Source organism: Schistosoma mansoni, chromosome 1 (genome assembly GCF_000237925.1).
Source record: "Schistosoma mansoni strain Puerto Rico chromosome 1, complete genome".
Lineage (NCBI taxonomy): Eukaryota > Metazoa > Platyhelminthes > Trematoda > Strigeidida > Schistosomatidae > Schistosoma > Schistosoma mansoni.
The window spans coordinates 12466202-12485654 of NC_031495.1; the positions used below are offsets into that span (position 1 = coordinate 12466202).

The 19453-nt window shown below is 31.6% G+C and overlaps 1 protein-coding gene across 1 annotated transcript in view; it reads left to right on the plus strand.

Moving 5' to 3' along the window:
- Positions 1–19453, plus strand: part of Smp_159790 (putative kif1) — a gene marked incomplete at both ends in the record, with an annotated part of 93627 nt that overhangs the window by 21427 nt on the left and 52747 nt on the right. Inside the window, 8 exon segments of the mRNA XM_018793292.1 lie at positions 3930–4002; positions 5041–5120; positions 6456–6547; positions 8560–8700; positions 12820–12855; positions 14799–14962; positions 16184–16295; positions 18318–18403. Coding sequence (XP_018647819.1) covers positions 3930–4002; positions 5041–5120; positions 6456–6547; positions 8560–8700; positions 12820–12855; positions 14799–14962; positions 16184–16295; positions 18318–18403 — 784 coding nt within the window.

The window sequence follows — 19453 nt, forward strand, 5'->3', positions numbered from 1 at the left end:
TTTATGGTAGATTTGTTTTAAAAGCTCTATCAATGGTATATTTATCAGAAGTGGGTTTGTGGAGATTTTAGTAATTTTTTTATATAGTTGAAATCATGAGTCAATTGAATCTAGACCACCATGCAAAACCTGGAAGCACTGGACGGCCGAGATCGTAGATGCGTACTGCTGGGGAGCCCCACAATAGGACGAAACGGCCGTCCAATGCTTTCAGGTTTTCCATAGTGGTCTAGCTTCAACTAACTGATGATTTCAACCAAATAAAAAAATGGTATATTTTATGAAAAGTGGGGAAATTTCCAATAATCAATAAAAGTTTTATTCTTCGGTTTGTCACCAGTGTTTTGCTTAATATTGGTTGTAGAAAAAATTATTTAACATGATAATCAATTTTGAGCTTATACGAATATTCGTCAAGGTTAGAACGAATAGTTTGACAATAATTGGGCGCCGAGTATAGAGAATTCATTATATGTGAAAAAATTATATTTGAAATAGTCTCAGCGATTGAAATACAAATAATTCCAACGTTTCGTCCAGCTAACTTGTCTGGACTTCTTCAGGGAAATAATCAAAATCATCAAAGAAATATATAGTGTTTTTTAACAATCATATCAAAATCTCTACTATTTTTTAATCCAATCGTATTTGGAGGTCGAAGTTTTTTTGTAAACAGGATAATATGAGTCAGTTGAATGAGAATCAAGTGAAAAGTTCAACGATGTGAATTAAAGGAGACTGGATAAATTGTGTGTATGTATGTATGTATATGTAAGATGAGTTATTAATGAATGATATTCAGTGTTGGTATGTTTCTATGTGAAGTAAAAATAAGAATAAAAGTGCAAAATGAAGGTTGAAAAGTTTTTCCGAAACATCGAAATTGCAAATAAAATGAGAATCATCAAGTACATAATTGTAATGCTAAACATAACTCATATTGATTTCAGTCATAATAACGATTCATGTGAAGTAGACAGGTTGAATAAAAGAAAAGGTCAAATTACTTGTTGATGAATATTTGCCAAGTGGTAGCTAGCTGAATACCATCCTTTCTGTTTAGGCTGTTCTTATTCGCCCATATATACAGCGCTTCTGCTGTCAATCTTTCTCTATGAGTGTTGAATCCTTTCTGAAGTATTTTGGCCCCTTCAAAATTAATCATGTGTCCCGTTTCCAACGCATGTAACGCTGTTGCAGACTTGTTCTCAAGTTTCCTTAAGTCAACCAAAGTTTTGGGAAAATTTTTTAAACATTGTTTGTGTTCCTTCAACCTTACCTTCAATTGTCTGGATGTTTCTCCAATATAAGCCACATTACAATCATGACAATTGATCTCATAGACAATATTTTGTTGTTCTTCCTTTGGTAACCTATCCTTAACCTTCACCAATGACGATCTTATAGTGTCACATGTTCTAAAATACACTCTTATATCATGCTTGTTTAAGATCCGTTTGATTTCTTCCGATGTTTCACTACGGTATGGTATGACTACAGTGGACTTCCAATCTTTCTGTACACATTGTAGTTTAGCTTTTCTTTCCTTTCTAACAATCTTCTTTAAAAACTCTTTTGGGTAATTGTTATCCCTAAGTGTAGATAAAATCCTATTCAATTCATATTGTAACAAGCTTAAGACTTCTGTTAATTAAATTTTGAGCTTAGTTTCATGCATATAATCGTTTATGAAGAGATATACAACTAAAAAAATTGAAACACCATGTATATAGGATTATGCCTATTTTAGGACATTTCAATCTATGTTATATTTTTTCGTGAACAAAAATTAGATTTCGTTAATTTTAGAAGGACTATATTTTTGGATTAGGAATAGCAGGTAATTTAGGAAGCACTTTCCTACAGGTACAACTTGAAGGTATTCTCTAGACTGTCGAGCACAGAGTCTTCGTTTGACCAAAGTCAGATAAAGTTTATTAAGCCAAATAGCTTACTTGTTTTAACTTTGGTCAAACCAAGACTTTGTGCTCGACAGTCTACTGAATAACTTAGAGTTGTACCTGTAGGAAATTGCCTCATACAGGTAATCCATAAGGAGGATTTTATAAGAAACTCCAATTGAATGTACTTCTATTGAGATCCCAACATCCATACCGAGACTCAAACTCAATAACTATAGATATGAACAATTATACACCGATCATTAATCTATTGAATCCAGACGACCATTAGATTGTCTAATGGATACTACATTATTTAAAAAGGTTTTTATTATCTCGTAGTTCATATTCAGTGTTTTATCTAATCGGTTCCTATCAAAAAGGGAGGCTTGGCATATTTTAAAATCGCAAATTTAGTTATATATTTTGGATTGTAATTATTAATGTAATCATTATCAGAAGGGGGTTTTGTGGAGATTTTAGATATTTTATATAGTTGAGATCATGAGTCAATTGACTGGCTCCATGAGGTATTTCCTGGAGTTCTAGTGAGAAGCAGTAACTAGTGAAGTTCAACCAGGTCTGTTGTGAGATAGTACCTTACTGAAGGCAATGGTGGATGTGTCACTTAACTTCATGGATTGGTTGAAGTTAGACATTAACATCGTTGGATACCAGCTCGGTGGTTCTAGTGGTTAGGCGCTCGCGCGCTAGACCGATAGGTCGTGGTTTCGAATCTCGTGAGGTGGAATCGTGGATGCGCACTGCTGAGGAGTCCCACAATAGGACGAAACGGCTGTCCAGTGCTTTCAGGTTTCGCATTGTGGTCTAGCTTCAATTGACTCATGATCGCAACTATATAACATTATTGTAATCGATGACTCATATTTCTCGTTATTTTTTACTCGTCAATTAGATATTTATTCTACAATATTAGAGGCATTCGTCCAGGGTGTATCTGTATGAAAACACTCTGACCAAATACAGTCCTGAATATTGAATGCAAAAAAAACATAAACTTTCATAAATTTTATTCATAACTTGAAACGGTTTATAGAGGAAACTTCCTCATTTCAAAAGTCTGATATTTTAAATCAATTTTTCATTATTGATTATTTTTGACAACCTCAATTATACAGTTGACTGAAAATTATAGTCTTTAAAAAATTAGATTATTAGATAGTTCCTTTGACTAACCACAACTGTAGTTCGTGTTTATCTTTAGAATTTACAAACAGATAGGCCGTATTACTAATGTTAAGATTATTCTCAAAGGTGTATATCGTTTAAAGTTTTAAACGAAAGGAATTAGAATACGTTACATCATACAACTTAGGTGATACGACTAATAAGTAGAAGCGGAGAAACAGAAGAGAACAAATTAATATTAACCATGTAAACAAAAAGATCAGTGGTTGAATCACAATCGGTCAGATATAAATACAAGTAATTTAAACAATCAATGTTTATTTAAATAAATGGAATAACTCTGGAGGCGGATTAACGTAAAAAGCAATTACAAACTCATTTAACGGAATGCTTTTATGAAGGTTAATTTAATGGATATATATTCAAATTATTAAAGATTAAAAGATACTATCCATCTATCAAATAGGTTAATTTAAAGGTTTAAATGATTTGAATGTTTACAAGTCTATAGGTGGGTAAGTTTACACATTTAACTATAAATATTGACTGATAAAAGAACAGTTTAGGTAATTCATAATGATAAAAAAGGGATTTCAGCATTGTCAACAGATTATTGTAAATGTGATGAATCGGGGATACGTTTATCGGAGTTTAGAATAGCATAAATTACGTGTTTATATTAATCTAACATTCATTATGATATAGAGATGTATGTAATCTGTTCATGATTAGGTACCATGGTTCGGTTTAAATGAAAAATTTGTCACATTTAAACCATACTTACCCTAATTCTAGTCAATGACCATTTAATTTTTATGTTCTAGCGATTCGGCATATATTTCATGTTAGTTTTCCCCTTTCTTGTTGTTTGTTTTTTAGAGAAAATGAATTGATGGAAATGGGAATAGCTATTCATGATGGTGGTGTCAGAGGTGTATTTTCTCCAAAAAATGTACGGATATTTAAACTGTTCTGGCAAATTTAGGATTTATTCCGACGATATTTATAAGTATTCATTTTATCATGAATTTGTGTGATTTTTTTTCGACTTAATTTGTAAGTATAAACTGCGGGATCCTAATTCAATAATTTATAGGTATAGTGTTTTCTTTAGGGACCTAAACCCTTGGTCGAAGCTCTGTCAGGGTTATGTCTGTGTATCAGTAAAGTGTCTCAAAGTAGGACGAAACAGATGTATCATGCTCTTTAACCTTTATGTTTTCTCAGTTGAGGTCAATCTCAATCGAAAACGTCTAGGAAATCGTCATTTAATCATCTTAATACTATTTAATACATTTTTTAAGCACTAAAAATGCCAATATGTATTGATTTCCAGACTTCGGTAACCAGAACTAAACAACTTTATAACTGAGAAGTATTTTAAATAATATACCATCGTCCAACATTATGAAATTAACCATATCAAGTGTAGTACAATAAATACATTCATTGATGAAAATCTGTTATCCCGCAACCTTCTGCCAAACTTGTCTTGGAGTTAGAACAACAATTATTTCTTTTTTATTAGCTTACTTAATCTATGGAATGGAATGCTTCCAGTTTCATTCATGTGGCAGTTGTGTTATTAACTGTCTTATTTGATATAAGTGAATAATAATAGCAATTTAAAAAAAAAGAAATATGTAGCTGAAATTTGCATTTTTGAACCCAGAAACATGTCATTTATGATGATATGTTTTTGTAGTTCCGTAGAAAATAAGCTAATTACCTAGAAACTCAGTTCTCTGACTAGAAGAAATATCTAATTGTTAGTATAATAAAATAGTCTTTGGGACTTTGACCTGTTCTACAATTTTATGCACTAAATGTAAATGATCAATCTATCGAAGAATTGAAATTAGCTTGTATAATTCTTTGTTAGCAAAATGAAACTGGTTGGCATATTTTTCAAGTAGTCAAGTAGTCATTATAATTTAGCAAACAAACTAACATCAATTTCTCATTTTATTTGTTTATATATTTTATGAAGACTCCACATTTAGTGAATCTTAATGAAGATCCAGCAATGTCGGAATGTCTTATTTATTATCTTAAAGAAGGAAAAACTATGTAAGTTCATCAGTGAAAACTTTCGATAATTGGTCAATAAATGATCATTTGAAACAATATTTAATTATTGTAAGCAAAGATGAATAGTGGCTAGCAGTGGAATTCAGGACGCGCGTTTCGTCCTATTCGGGATTCTTCAGCTGGATGTAACTGCATCTCAGAGTTGATGTTCACTCTGGGACTCGAACCCAGTATCTCTCACTTTAAACGCCATCGCGTTATTCATTCGGTCACTGAGTCCTGATAGACACTTGCTTGTGCAGGTGCATCCAGCTGACGAGTCCCAAATAGGACGAAACGCGCGTCCTGGATTCCACTGCTAGCCACTATCCATCTTTGCTTACAATACTTGTGAATCAAGACTATATCGAGGCAATACGCACAGTATGCACTTTACCAATTAGAGACCAACCAATTGCAGACCTAAACATCAATGGGAAGATTCAAACGAACAATACTAAGTGAATTTAGTATATTTAACAACGTTATCGTTATTAATTCTATTTTACTAAATATTCATAAGGGCCATTTATCTTTTACAGAAAATACAACAAATACAGAATAAAATGTTATACTTAAAGGTTATACAAATAGCATCTATTGCTCTGATCACTTCAATAAGTTTTATGACTGGAGATAAATAATTTGTTCAGTGTAGTAAACTATAGAACCAAATTGAAAGTAGGTGTGTTGTGAATGATGCATCTATTTTTTTGATGAGATCTTCAAAAAATTCTTTCCTACTGTATCCAGTTGATCTATTTTGTTTAATATCATTAAACTATGACACCATTTTTAAAAATAAAACTAATTTTAGAACATTCTGTAGGTTCATTCAAGAGAATAAAGATGTTTCAAAGAAGAAAATCTTTTCGATGATATTATCTTCTGGAAATGTACAATCTAATTTATGGGTAATTTTAACTATAGGATGCTACATATAAAAAATTACCTTGATATACGGTTGAACACATTCAGAAAATGATACCGTTGTAAAGGAAACTTTCTTCTCTGAAATGTTTTCGTTTTTTTTCTTTTTTAATGAATCAATCAACTTCTCTTGTTTATTCTTTCAATTCTACAACGTATGATAATAGTCTTATATTACGAGTTTTGTACCCTAATTATTGATTTTCTATAAATAACATTTAGTTTTAGTATATTCTAAGAGTTATTTATCTTTTTCCTTTATTATTCATATTTCAGTTGAACTTCAGATTTTCTAAAATTTGTTGGACAATAATGAACTCTCTAACTTAGTAAACTTTGACATTTTTTTAAGAAAAATTTGTTCATATGCATCTATATCACCATAGCTTATCCTTTATTTTGCAGAGTTGGCAGATTGGAATCAGAATCAGGAGTTGATATTGGATTAAGTGGTCCACTTATTCATAATGAACATTGTATTTTCTACACTGAAGGTAGTAAGTAGATTGTTAATGAATTCAACTGAGTAGAATATAAAAGATATACAAATAAAAAGTTTGTGAAAGATTGAAATTGTCTCAGTTAAATAAATATTTTGTGCTTAAGTACTTAAAACCTGAGAGTTTTTCAGCTGATATAATCCAGAGATAAAACTGAACTTCAAATGTAACCACATTTTAGAAATTATCTGAATAAACAATGCTCATGAACTTGCTTGTAACTTCTATGCAGATAGGTTCTTGAGTTTATGATTAGAAGAGTTCAGCTGTATCATTAGTAAGACACTCACCATTGATGATGTCGGATGATTGTTGTGCCATTTCCCCAGTAAACTGAAGTTAAAAATTAATGCGGTGACATCGTATTTGTCAAAAAAAATGAAAGAGTACTGAATTTGATTCATTATGGAGTTCTGAGTGTACAATACTAAGGAGTTTTAAATCGAAATGAAACAGTTATTCACTGCTAACTATCTGCCGGTGGTTTTTTTATGGTCGACTGAGAGTTTCAACCACTTTCTTTTCTAACAAGCATATCGGATGGGTTCATACTTGATAATATTGACGGTAAAATATCTATTTTAATGGAAAAAAATTTTAGATGATGTACATATTAAGGTTATAGTCAATATGAATCATTCATATGAATAATTTGTTCACCAGCTTTCATATAATGCGCAAATTTATAGTAAAACGTTTTAAACAAGCCACTTGTTAAATTTTCAATGGTAGAAAATGTGTCATTAAAAGCTAAATTGAGCTAAGTGGATAACGGGATGGCATTTGAAGCGAGCGGTAATAGGTTCGAGCCGCAAAGTGAACATCATCTCTGAGATGCAGGTACATTCAGCTGGCGAGCCTCAAATAGAACGAAATGCGCGTCCTGAATTCCACTGCTAGCCACTATCCATTTTTGCTTATAAAGCTTGTGACTTCAGGCAATATCGAGGCAGTCTGCATAGGATGCACATATCCCAACAAAAGACTGGTCAATTTCAGTCCTAAATAACAATAGGAAGATACAAGTAAACAATACCAAGTGAATTTAAATTGAACTTTGTTCGTTAGTTTATTTATGCCTAACGTTTCATGGAAAACAATAGTTAGTCTTATCATGGGGTAGTTATTCTCAATGGAGTGTAAAATTTAAAGATAGAATTCATTTTTAACTGGTATAAAGTGATGGATTAATGATAAAAGTGACTGTTGAATAACATTTCTATATTTGTACATCATGAAGTTCAAATATAAAGACATTCAGCAAGTTTGGGATTCACATTCATCATTTTGTGTTGTACATTCAACATTTGTTAACACAAAAATGTATGAATAAAAGTTATTTTCTACTGAAAGTTTATACTAAAATCCAGTTAAATGTAGGCCAGAATATGTGAAATCCCCCCATGCTTCTTGTTCCTTGATGCTTATTGACAAGACATATAATGAAAATAGACGAAAACGTTATTCAACTAGGCATTGTAGTGCTATTTTACTTGGTTCAGTGAGGAAATCATATTTTCTATCAATTATGTTCAGTAGGGAATAGCAACAGTCCCTTGAATGAAGATGAATTTATTTGTTTTAACTCAGAAGACCAAAATAACAGTCAGTAAACCTAATAATGCTTGTTAACCCATATTAGGTTGTTTTGAAAATTTCATCTTTCAATTGTTATGTTCAGTATTTATTTTTGACTCAGTGATCTGTGTATTGGCTTGAAAGGTTGAAGAATATACAAATTATTACTAATATTTGATCTTATATAACCCTATCAGTGATAGATAAATTTCAAGTCCAAACTTTCTCCAAAAATGTCCTTTTTTAAGCTTAAAAATGTTTTGTCCATGCAGCATTATGAATAATATATAATAGTGACCATACAAAGAATAAGTATCGAATCAACGATAGTTATGGACATAATTTTAATGACTTGAAGTAATCACTATCATCTCTTTAGTTTTATTCTATGAGACATGAAATGTAATTTTTACCTTTTCTTTGATTTATAGGTATGGTTGAATTTGAACAGCTTGATAATGCTGAATGTTATGTAAATGGAAGTCTAGTTACAAAGCGTATTCAACTTCATACAGGAGCTCGTGTAATTTTAGGCAAAAGTCACGTGTTTCGTTTCAATCATCCACTTCAAAGTAAGTTATGTAAAATGACTGAGATTTAAGAGAGATATAAAACCAAACTTTAACTTTTCAAGAACAGTACATTCAATAGGGAAAAATTATTTGATTCATTTCCTACATATATATATATATATATATATATGTGGATATGATAGTAAATTTAATAGTTGAGATCATCAGTAAGCTAGACCACAATGCGAAACCTGAAAGCACTGGACGGCCGTTTCGTCCTATTGTGGGATTCCTCACCAGTACGTATCCACGATCCCACCTCGTGAGATTCGAACCCGAGACTGCTTAGGAGTTTCACAATAGGACGAAACGGTCTTCCAGTGCTTCCGGGTTTTCTATGGTGGTCTAGCTTCAGCTGACTCATGATTTCAACCATTATATATATATATATATATATATATATATCACACTTATCATTCTGTATACATTCATAGTGAATGACTACAAAAGACTGTAAGAAAGTCTATTTCAATCCACTATATACAATATTTGTGTTTAATAATTTAACTAAATCAGTACAGCCATTATGGATACTGAATAACTAAATAATGAATTTTATGAAGACCAAGTGCATTTGTAATGTGACTATGGCATAGATCTAATGTTATACAAATTACATTGATTCACCTCTGAAAATCTTTATCTGGTCATGTAAATGGTTTTCTGTTTTACATTTATCAATTATGAATGAGCATGGTAAATTGGAAAGCAGATGATCAATTTTCTTTTTTTCATTTGAAATTAAGTAGTAAATAATTTTGCTAAAACTTTAAATATAAAAAGATACATTAAAATCATAGTTTATCATATCAAAGCTTATTCATTTTTAAACCCACATAAATTTAAACAAACATTATTGTTACTTAAACTATAATTAAAGGACTAGTATCTATGTATAATCAGTAATCTAGTAAGTTCTGTTTATCAGTTTGTACATAGATATATAATTATTGAAGCAACTATAAATAAAAAAAGAGTACCATGGTTTGCTGCTGAGGTAAAGATACTATCAATGCTTCACTTCAAAAAAGCGAATTGTAGTCTAATTAAATATTACTTTACTGCAAAGGTATATTAAAAGAATATCTGAAAGATCTGCTTGGAGATATTTTCCGCTTGTCAAGTAGTGTATTCATGACTATAAATATATATATTGGTTCACCAGGGGCTTGGTGCTTGTGTGGTTGAGCCACAGGATTGAGCTGTACTATTCTGATTGTAGCGTCGAAGTATAAATGGTTTTTGGTTCTCCTGTGAGGCGGGATTGATCTGTAATTCTTGGGTTAAGCCTGGGAGGTGTCTGGCTCTCCTGTGAAACGGGATTGAGCTGTACTCTTTGGGTTGACACGAGAAAATATGGATGGTATCTCGTTCTCCTGAAAACCGATGCAAAATTACTCTGTCCAACAAGGGTATATTATATAGCTGTACATCACCATTTTCATAAATTCGATTATAACATTCTTTAATTTTCAGATTTTCATAGTTTGTTTTTCCTCTAGTTTTACATATATTACATCCAATCAGAGTATATATGAATAAGTAATAAAGGCTAAAATATAAATGTATTTATCATCTCTCACTAAATAACCACACTATTTGAGAGTAATTTTGAAAGTAATTCATGTTCATAATTGAGATATATTACGGTAATAGTAAATCCTAATGAAACAAAGAGAACGAATAAGATTATTCAATACTTATGGAGTAATGGTAGGTGAAATAAGATAATGAGAGTTATTTAAACGTCGTACAGTATAAAGATCATGTCTACAAGAAGTGGTTTTGTATCATTGATGAAGTATAAAATGGATTAACTTTTGATCTGCCTATAGACTAATTGTTAGTTTATAGTGTTTTTGAGTATCCACCGGTACAAAAAGAGATGAAACGAGTGTATTATGAATGACACTGACTTATAAGAAGGTGAACACCATCTTTTAGCAACTTATGATATACTGTCCATATGTTGTAAGACTGTTCATTTTAGGGCCTTATTACATTTAGACATTGTTTGATGTGCGTCTAACCTGGAAGTATGTGGTTGCAGTAAAAATAATAGTTTGTTAGAACTCAGAAGAGGTAAAAAAAGCAGAGAGGTATATGAATGAACGACTCAACAGGAACATTGAGTGAACTTTCCTTTCATGATAAAACCTATTCATAAATATTGTCAGTGCACATCAATGAAATCAAGTGCATTTGATAATCGAAACCAGATAGTGATGACAATAAGATTTCAATTGAGTCACAGGATTATCGATCAAATATAATATCACTTCTTTAAGGCAATCAACTGTGAATTAATGAAACCATGAAACAATAATTACAGACTCCACAAACTATTTAAATATTTAAAGCTTGTCTTAAAGTCAACCATATGACCTGCTATGGAGGAATACGTTTGTTTTTCTTACACGCTGAATCGAACTTGAAATACGAATTGAACCTGTACCATATTTGACATATGTCCTCAATATCATTTATGCAGCTTGATTAAGCCTCCGTCAAAATCAACTATACACACATAGTGATTTGATAAACTCAATAAAATGAGACAAAACTATCAGTGTGACGTTGTCACCTATGTAAAATTATTGACTCCATTTTCACAATGATTACCAACCTAACATTACATTGTTTTCTATCCATATTCTCATTAAAGAGATCTATGTAGAATGGGAAATGTTACAGCCAGTTAATCACGTGCAATCGTAAATAATTGACGATAAATTCAATTCATCGTTCAAAAACTTACAGTTAGATAGTTTTTAGCGAATCTATAAGGATAATTGCAGGAAATAAATTTACCTTCGGTTGACTGAGAGTCATAAACGGTTTGTTTACAAAACTTGTCGAATGTTTATCAACTTGCATACTGTAACGGTTATAAATTATAATCAAGTATTGATTCGCACATCCCCACGTGATTGAATTACATTAGTGCTTAAACAGTACTTGAACAGTATTTGAAGTGAAAAACAAAAAGTTTATTTTGATTGATATAACTGTTTATTGAAACATTGTGTAGTTTGTTGTTATGAGCTTATATCAGTTAAAGAAGTATAACAAAACTAGGGAGAAATGGACAACAAAATATCAACAGCAATGTTCTCAGATGTTCAAATAAAATGAAACCATAGGTCTTCAAAACTCAGGGAGAATTCATAACGGAATCAATACTGATGATCTAATTCCATTCGTTATTTCATTTTCATCATATAGGTTTATGAAAAAAACTCTCATGATCAACCGAATGAAAAAATTTGAATAAGTAGTGATATTTCAACTATCTAGAACTTAATAGCTTGTTTTGAACTTACAAATACTTTGAGAAACCCTCAAGTATTTGATTTGTTTTATAAACCTTTTAAAGCACATTTAGACTATCCATCAGGTTTGTAAATCATAGTTTTTCAGTACCGTGAGATGCCCCAAAATCAATAGATTTTGTTGTATTTGAGTATGTAAGAACAGTCAGAAGGGATTTATTAAACATTTCATTTCTAACGGATCATTTTAACTATCTATATTAACTTTCCAAAAAAAATCACTCAGCTTATCATGTTTCAACGTATTCCATTCATCTCAGCAAAAGACAAATTATCATGGGACTAATTTATGCAAGTTTTGGTTTGTCTCCTTACTATCATTTATCTCTGGATGTTTGCTCCATTATTATAAAAAGGCTGGATACTTCCTCGAAATTTTTTGTTCTAGTTCTAAAGAATGAGGCAATTAAATGGTTAAGTAAATAAGACGAGAGGTTTGCAAAGACACTATTCTAATAAGATTTAGTTTTTATCCTAGACTAACTTTGAATGAACAATTATTGAAAATCACAGAGCATTATACATACATTTCATACTAGTTTGAGAATCCTCAGCTAGATGATATCCAAAGGCATACCAAAATTCAGAATCTTGAGCTTTCGTCCCAAGTGCAATAACTAAAGATCTCATGATTGACGTTCACTGGTTTACACTTCTAACTTCATTCAATCTATGGTATTTTTGACCCAGTATATGTCATTATATGTGCTTTCCTTTCCATAATATAACAGAAACCAAGATATTAGATAAGCATTGATAAAAACTATTTTGTATACTATGTTTACAGGTCGCGAGAAAAAAAATCTTCCCGCTGATATGTCAGGTAAGTCTAAGTTGATTAAAAATAGATGAAATGATTCGCATTATTTATTTTCAAATTTTGTGCTGAAGTAGTGAAAATAAAATTGTATGTCTGCACAATGAAACTCATCGTACAGCTCTCAGTGATTTAATTCATTTTTACTGAACGACGGTTGAGAAATAAATAGTTATAAATATTCCTTCGTTAACGAAGTGTTTGCTAATAAATTTACTTAGCCCGAATAGGGACTGAGAACTAATTAAATCGATATTATTAGGGTTGCTGGAGAATTTTTCAAAGAGGTATTTATAACATCAGAAGGGATATTTGTGGATATTATAGTAATTTTAATAGTTGAGTTCATGAGTCAATTCAAGCTAGATCACCATGGAAAACCTGGAAACACTGGACAGCCGTTTCTTCCTATTGTGGGACTCCTCAGCAGTACATATCCACCGTCTCGTCTCGCTCAATTTCGTGGATTAGTTAGAGTTAGAGATTAACACCACTGGATGCCAGCTCAGTGGTCTGGATGTTAGGCCTTCGCGGGCGAGACCGACAGGTCCTGGTTTCGAATCTTGCGAAACGGGATTGTGGATGAGGACTACTGAGAAGTCCCATAATAGGACGAAACGGCTATCCAGTGCTTCCAGGTCTTCCCTGCTGGTCTAGCTTCAATTAACTCATGATCTCAACTATTAAAATTTCATGTTTATAAGTTGACTAAAACTGAAATGTACATCAACTAGTATACCTTTCTACCTTTAATGAACTTGATCTTGTATTGTTTGCGAGTCTATGAACTCCAAGAGTTTCAAAAATAGCTGACATGACTACCCTTTGCGTCCTGTATTTAATAGGTCTTCAGTTTATACCATTCTATGAATGGTACAGTATCTAACATTTTTATTTATATCCGTTACGGAGGAAAGGTTTCAGGATTTTTGATAATGAATACATCCTGGATTGTTAGGTTAATGAACCATGTAGTGATCGGTAGATAACGTGAAGTGATTTGATTTACGTTGCTGATGGACGCTTTAGAGAGTAGAAGTTTAAATCACTTCCTCCTCTAGATAAACCGTCATTAAAAAGCAACATACAAATCAAAGGAATCGGTTTTTTCCCATTGATCAAACCTAACATTCAAAATATCGAGCACAAAGTATGAATAGATATTATTTGAAAATAGATTGGAAAATCCAGGTTTCGTAGATCACTCATACATCAATGAAATTGGGACCTTTCTCTAGGACTTAGTTTGTTTCCTGCATATCAACGTATTTGTAATTTGTTAGCTGACGTTCAAAGATCGCTGGAGGACCAAAAAGCTTTCGGTTTCAGCACATTTAGCTGAACTCAATGATTATAAGTGCAATATCTCATATTGTTATGCGTTCATCAACTTATTATGTCAGTTTTATTGTATTACTATTTTGGCTTCTATTATCATGGAAAATACTTAATAATCGATTTGATTGTGGCACTAAATTCGAGTTTATACTGCCATAGACTGGATACTCGATCGATATACTGATGCTGAATGAAACGCATTATACCCAAATACACGATTCACTACCAGAATACAGGCCCGAATCATAACTCGGAGGTAATTCACATGACATGGCCAGTCTACACACAGTGATTCGAGAGTGGAAATCAGTCTTTTACGTACAAAGATATACTATATAGTAGTTGACATAGAGAAGTCTATTTATCTCCTTTCACTGTCCAATCACGCGTTGCATGAGTTTTATTATCCTAACTTTAATTTCTTAATCTTCTATAAAATGCTTCACCAGGTGTTATTCACAGATTAGGTAGATAACTAAAGTACTAATGATTTTTTGACTGTTAATTAGCACTTTTCATTAACAAAGTTTATTTTTTTATTGACGTCTTTAAGATAAACTAATTATAATAATGATAACCAATTAGTTCTCTCTCTATGAAAAATATTTCAGCAAGTGTTACAGAACCAATCGACTGGAATTATGCCATCAGTGAATTATTAGAAAAACAAGGTGTTGATTTAAGAAAAGAAGTTGAAAATCGTCTAATACAATTAGAAGAACAATATCGTCGTGAAAAAGAACAATCTGATCGCTTATTTGCTGAACAGCGAAAAGTACGTTTTACTAACTAAAAGATGTAAGAATAAATGCGTGAACAACTGTAGTAAAATAGATATCTTTGAAGGTGGCACTTAAAACAGTAGAATATATAACATTCCATTACCAGTTCCAGTATGTTGTCATATTCTATAGGTCTTGATACTGCTTACACTCTCGTAATCAATTTTATAGTGTCGTCAAAAGTTTTGCTGAATGAACATTGTGATCCTTTTCATTAAATGTTCGATGGTCTCAGGAGGTCATCAAGAAAAACTGAAACTGGGATTTGTTCTGGTTAGAACTTATCAGTTAAAAGTATGAGCAAACTTGATCGATGTGATACTTACTTTAAAGATTCACACTCACGATTCAGTCCCACATATTATCAGAACTAGAGATAACAATGTTTGCTACATAGTGACCAATTAGTATGGACGTCTTAGTCTTATAGAAGAATTTTATAAAGAGAAAGTTCTATAGCGGCGCAATGTAAACTAATATTTTATGAGACTAGACATCAGAGCTTACTAAAAACTTGTCATGAAGTATATCAGTAAACGTTTTATTGGACTGATCTTTCTAAATGGTCATTGGTTTTCTAAATATTTGACTATTATCATCTTAAATCATTACATAGAATCATATACGTTTCTCTACACAAATATAATTATATTCGACATAAATATCTCACAAGTATTCATTCATTATCCTAACCGGTTACGTTGAATTCCTGTTACAATACAATACTCGTATTTTTCCAACATAAATTCAACGATTTTACAAACATGTAAATTGATAGTACAAGATATTTTCTTTGGTATCATTTGAGAATGAAACAACCATATTGTAGTATATACTACTTATGTTGAAAAGTATAAGTAGAAGTGGAATACCAGTCGACAGAAGATTGAAATGAAGAGAATGGGAAGGAATTCAGAGAGCGATAGAAATAAGAACAGAATTAGAGAAATAATGGAGTATGTAAAGGATAACACAAAAATGATGTGAAAATGATTTTCATAGTTTACCAAGCCACTGTGTGATTTTGAGTTAAACAATGAATTGGTTTTTTCCCCTTATGTTCTCGTTCAATTTTGTTAGTTATCATGAAATTTGGTTCTTATTAGTGGTCTTTACGATACTATTTACTAACACTTACACTAATGTAATTCATAACTTGTGAGCAGTTTATCTGATGAATAATTCTGATTTAATATGTTCTTTATGTCTTTAAGGAGTATGAAGGTCGAATACAAAGTTTACAAGAACAAGTTGAGCGTCATTCAACGTTAGAATCTATGATTCAAGAAGAAATAGTTAGTGGAGCGGAACATAGTGAAACTATATGTAAGCCATATAATTTAAATTATTTCCTATTGAAATTACTAACAATCAATAGTCTTGTTATTAGATCTAATTCTAACGTTATTCATTCACCAGGTATTATTACTAGTTATATTCTGGTAGATGGAGGAAAAAACCATCATTTGTGACAGATATTTGAAGTTGTTCGACAAAAGTTTCAGAATTTAAATGTTGCTGAAACTATCTAGTTTTCTCTTCTCCAAAAATCTATTGGGACTGATATTTTGTTATAAGGATCAGGTAATCAACTTCGATGGTGAAATGTGTACCTTGTGGCTAAGCAACAACTTAAGACTCTTTATTACATACGATTTCTTGCACCACTTGTATACCTTATAGTTAATAATAATAATACTTTATGTATGAACATTATGATTGTCAAGTTTGAAGGCAAGTTGATACCTAATTAAGTAGATTAATGAAATAAATTCAGGTTTTAACAAGTTGGTCGTATATACAGCTTCTTATCCTTTTACTAGTTATATGAACACATTAAATAGTGATGGTTCACTCAAAATTAAGGGCCTTGTAACATTTATTGATACATGGAATTAGATTAAATCTGTTGGGTATTTCCTGATTGTTAAGAATTCTTAAAAAGTTAGAAATAACAATGGAGTACTGGCTAGATGTTCCGAGATATTTCTTAGTTCATCGTATTTCCTTTCTTTTTACATAATTGACTTTCATCATTTACCTTTTTTTCAAAGACAAACGTCAAAATATATTCTTTTTAAATTAATATATTTCATAATGGTTTCACATTGACAGTTTTTTTATTTTGATGATATAGCTTTAACATTAAATTTCATGACTTGAATAAGATGCTGATACCGTTACTTGTTCGACTGTTTGTTATGATTGCAATACAAACCGCTATTCAATACTTATTCAGCAAAACAGTATCGAAATGTCACAGTGTACTGGTTTAAAACTTATCTAAATGACATAAGCATTCACAATGAAATATATCTCATTGTAAATATCAGGTTAATTATTCAATTTAATAGGTTTTTATAGAAATCATTAGCCGACCAACTTTAAACTACTACTGGAAATCTGGAATCACTAGATGGCCTTTTCGTAATAGTATAGGACTCATCAACAGGTGCATCCGCGGTCAAGCAAATAGGATTGAAACCCAGAACCTTCGGCACGCGTGAACCTCAGACAACTAAGCCGGTATCCATTGGTGTTAATGTCCATCTTTAATAAATCCGTGATGTTACTGAACCATCTTCTGTTATCTCCGAAGGGTAACTGCAGCACACACGATACTGTTGAGCTCCACTGTTCACGACTTCTCACTAGAACTCCCAGAATTACCTCTCAAAGCTAGTCACTAGTGGGCACATGATAACTTTCAGTTTTGAGCTGTGAAGATTATTGCATTTTACTGAATACATGAATCATCCAGTGCATCCAGGTTTCCAGTGCTTGTCTAACAATGATCGGTTCATGATTTCAGTGAAATTCATCAATCACCACAACCTCAAACTGAAAATTTAATAGATATATGTAATCCACAAAATTAATAGATCAAAATATTTAACGAACAACTATAACGAATTACTGAGTTATGTGTTATTCTCCTTCCTAACCGTATGCTATTAATGAATTTAATAAAACTTAAAGCTCTTAACAACACGAATTCATAAAAATTATGAAATAACTGTCGTATTACTTAATTACGTTCAGTAGTTTCTACTTTTAAAGAAAATTTACAATTGTATGTACTGTCTAGAATCATTTTCCTTCAACTTATTTCTCGTTTATTTAAAAAATCTGCCAATTATGTACTTCGTTATTTAACTAAGCAAAAATTTCATTTATATCTGATGTTTTAAAGTGCTAGTCGAGTATTTCTCTACGTTGAACTTCGTCAAATATCAACATGAGTCTATTATTAATTTTTGAATTACCCACCATTCGATCTCAAAAGTTCATTGATATCAAAGAACTTTAATTATTATTTCAAAATTAAATATTCCCTTTTATAATTAGATGAATGTAAATGGGGAGATCGTGAATATGAATTAGCTCGTTGGGTTTTTAATAAATGGATTAATCATCAATTTACATCATTACGGGTAAATTTACTGTTTAATAACATAATGTGATATTGTCAAGTAATTTTGTAAATGCCTGACGAATCTCTTTATCTACATAAATTTCTCCTAGTACCAGGAATGCACAAGGAGCATGAAAAGGAAAGAATAGCTTGATATTTATTTAATATTGCCATATTCCGTTTTTCCCAATTTATACTTATAAATACAATTAAGTCATAAAAGGGTCAGCTTGTAAACGGAACATTCGTGGCAATTTTTACTTTGTCTTAGATATCATTGATGTAGAAGAGTAATATATTTAGCTAATATATTTGCCTTCACATGATACGAGACCTAATCAATATTATTATCCCAGTTAAAAAAACGTTTATCTTCCCTTTTAATATGGAGCGTGATGTATTTACCTAAACTAATGATGGCTTCATTACCTTTATCATATTTTGTAGATCTATGTCTAAGAATCACTACCAATGACTTTCAACAAATTAATACATGATCCGTTCCTTTGCTCCTTTTAAACATGTATTATACAGATGGCGGAGAAGATTTGTAGGTCAGGTGGATGATTTTTGATAGAGATTTGTTTTCTGAGCTAGATGGTTTGGTAGTGTAGCTTTCATCGTTTTCCTGAACGACTTCATAAGCACAAAATTCGGGAAGAAAAATCAAACCAATGGGATATACAATCAAAACAAAGAAGTAAACAATGACAGATTTATGGTCAACAAGAACCAATCAACGTCGAGTTGTACAGGATAAGCTGTGAATCACATGTGGAGAAATTCGAACACTTCACTTCTACCCAAAGTTTGTGCTGATGATATCGTTCAGAAGGACGAAGAAAGCTCCACGACCAAACCATCCAGTTCAGAGAACAAAACTCCATCAAAATCATCTATTGTACAATTAGGTACGTATTATTTCACACATTAGATTAACAGTTCTATCAGAATTCTGATAATAAATTTCTCATTTAAAACAAACATACAATTATACTTAACAAATAGATAACTAAACCCCTTTTTCTGTCCATTATTTCATAAATATACATGTTAAGTTTTACCAAAG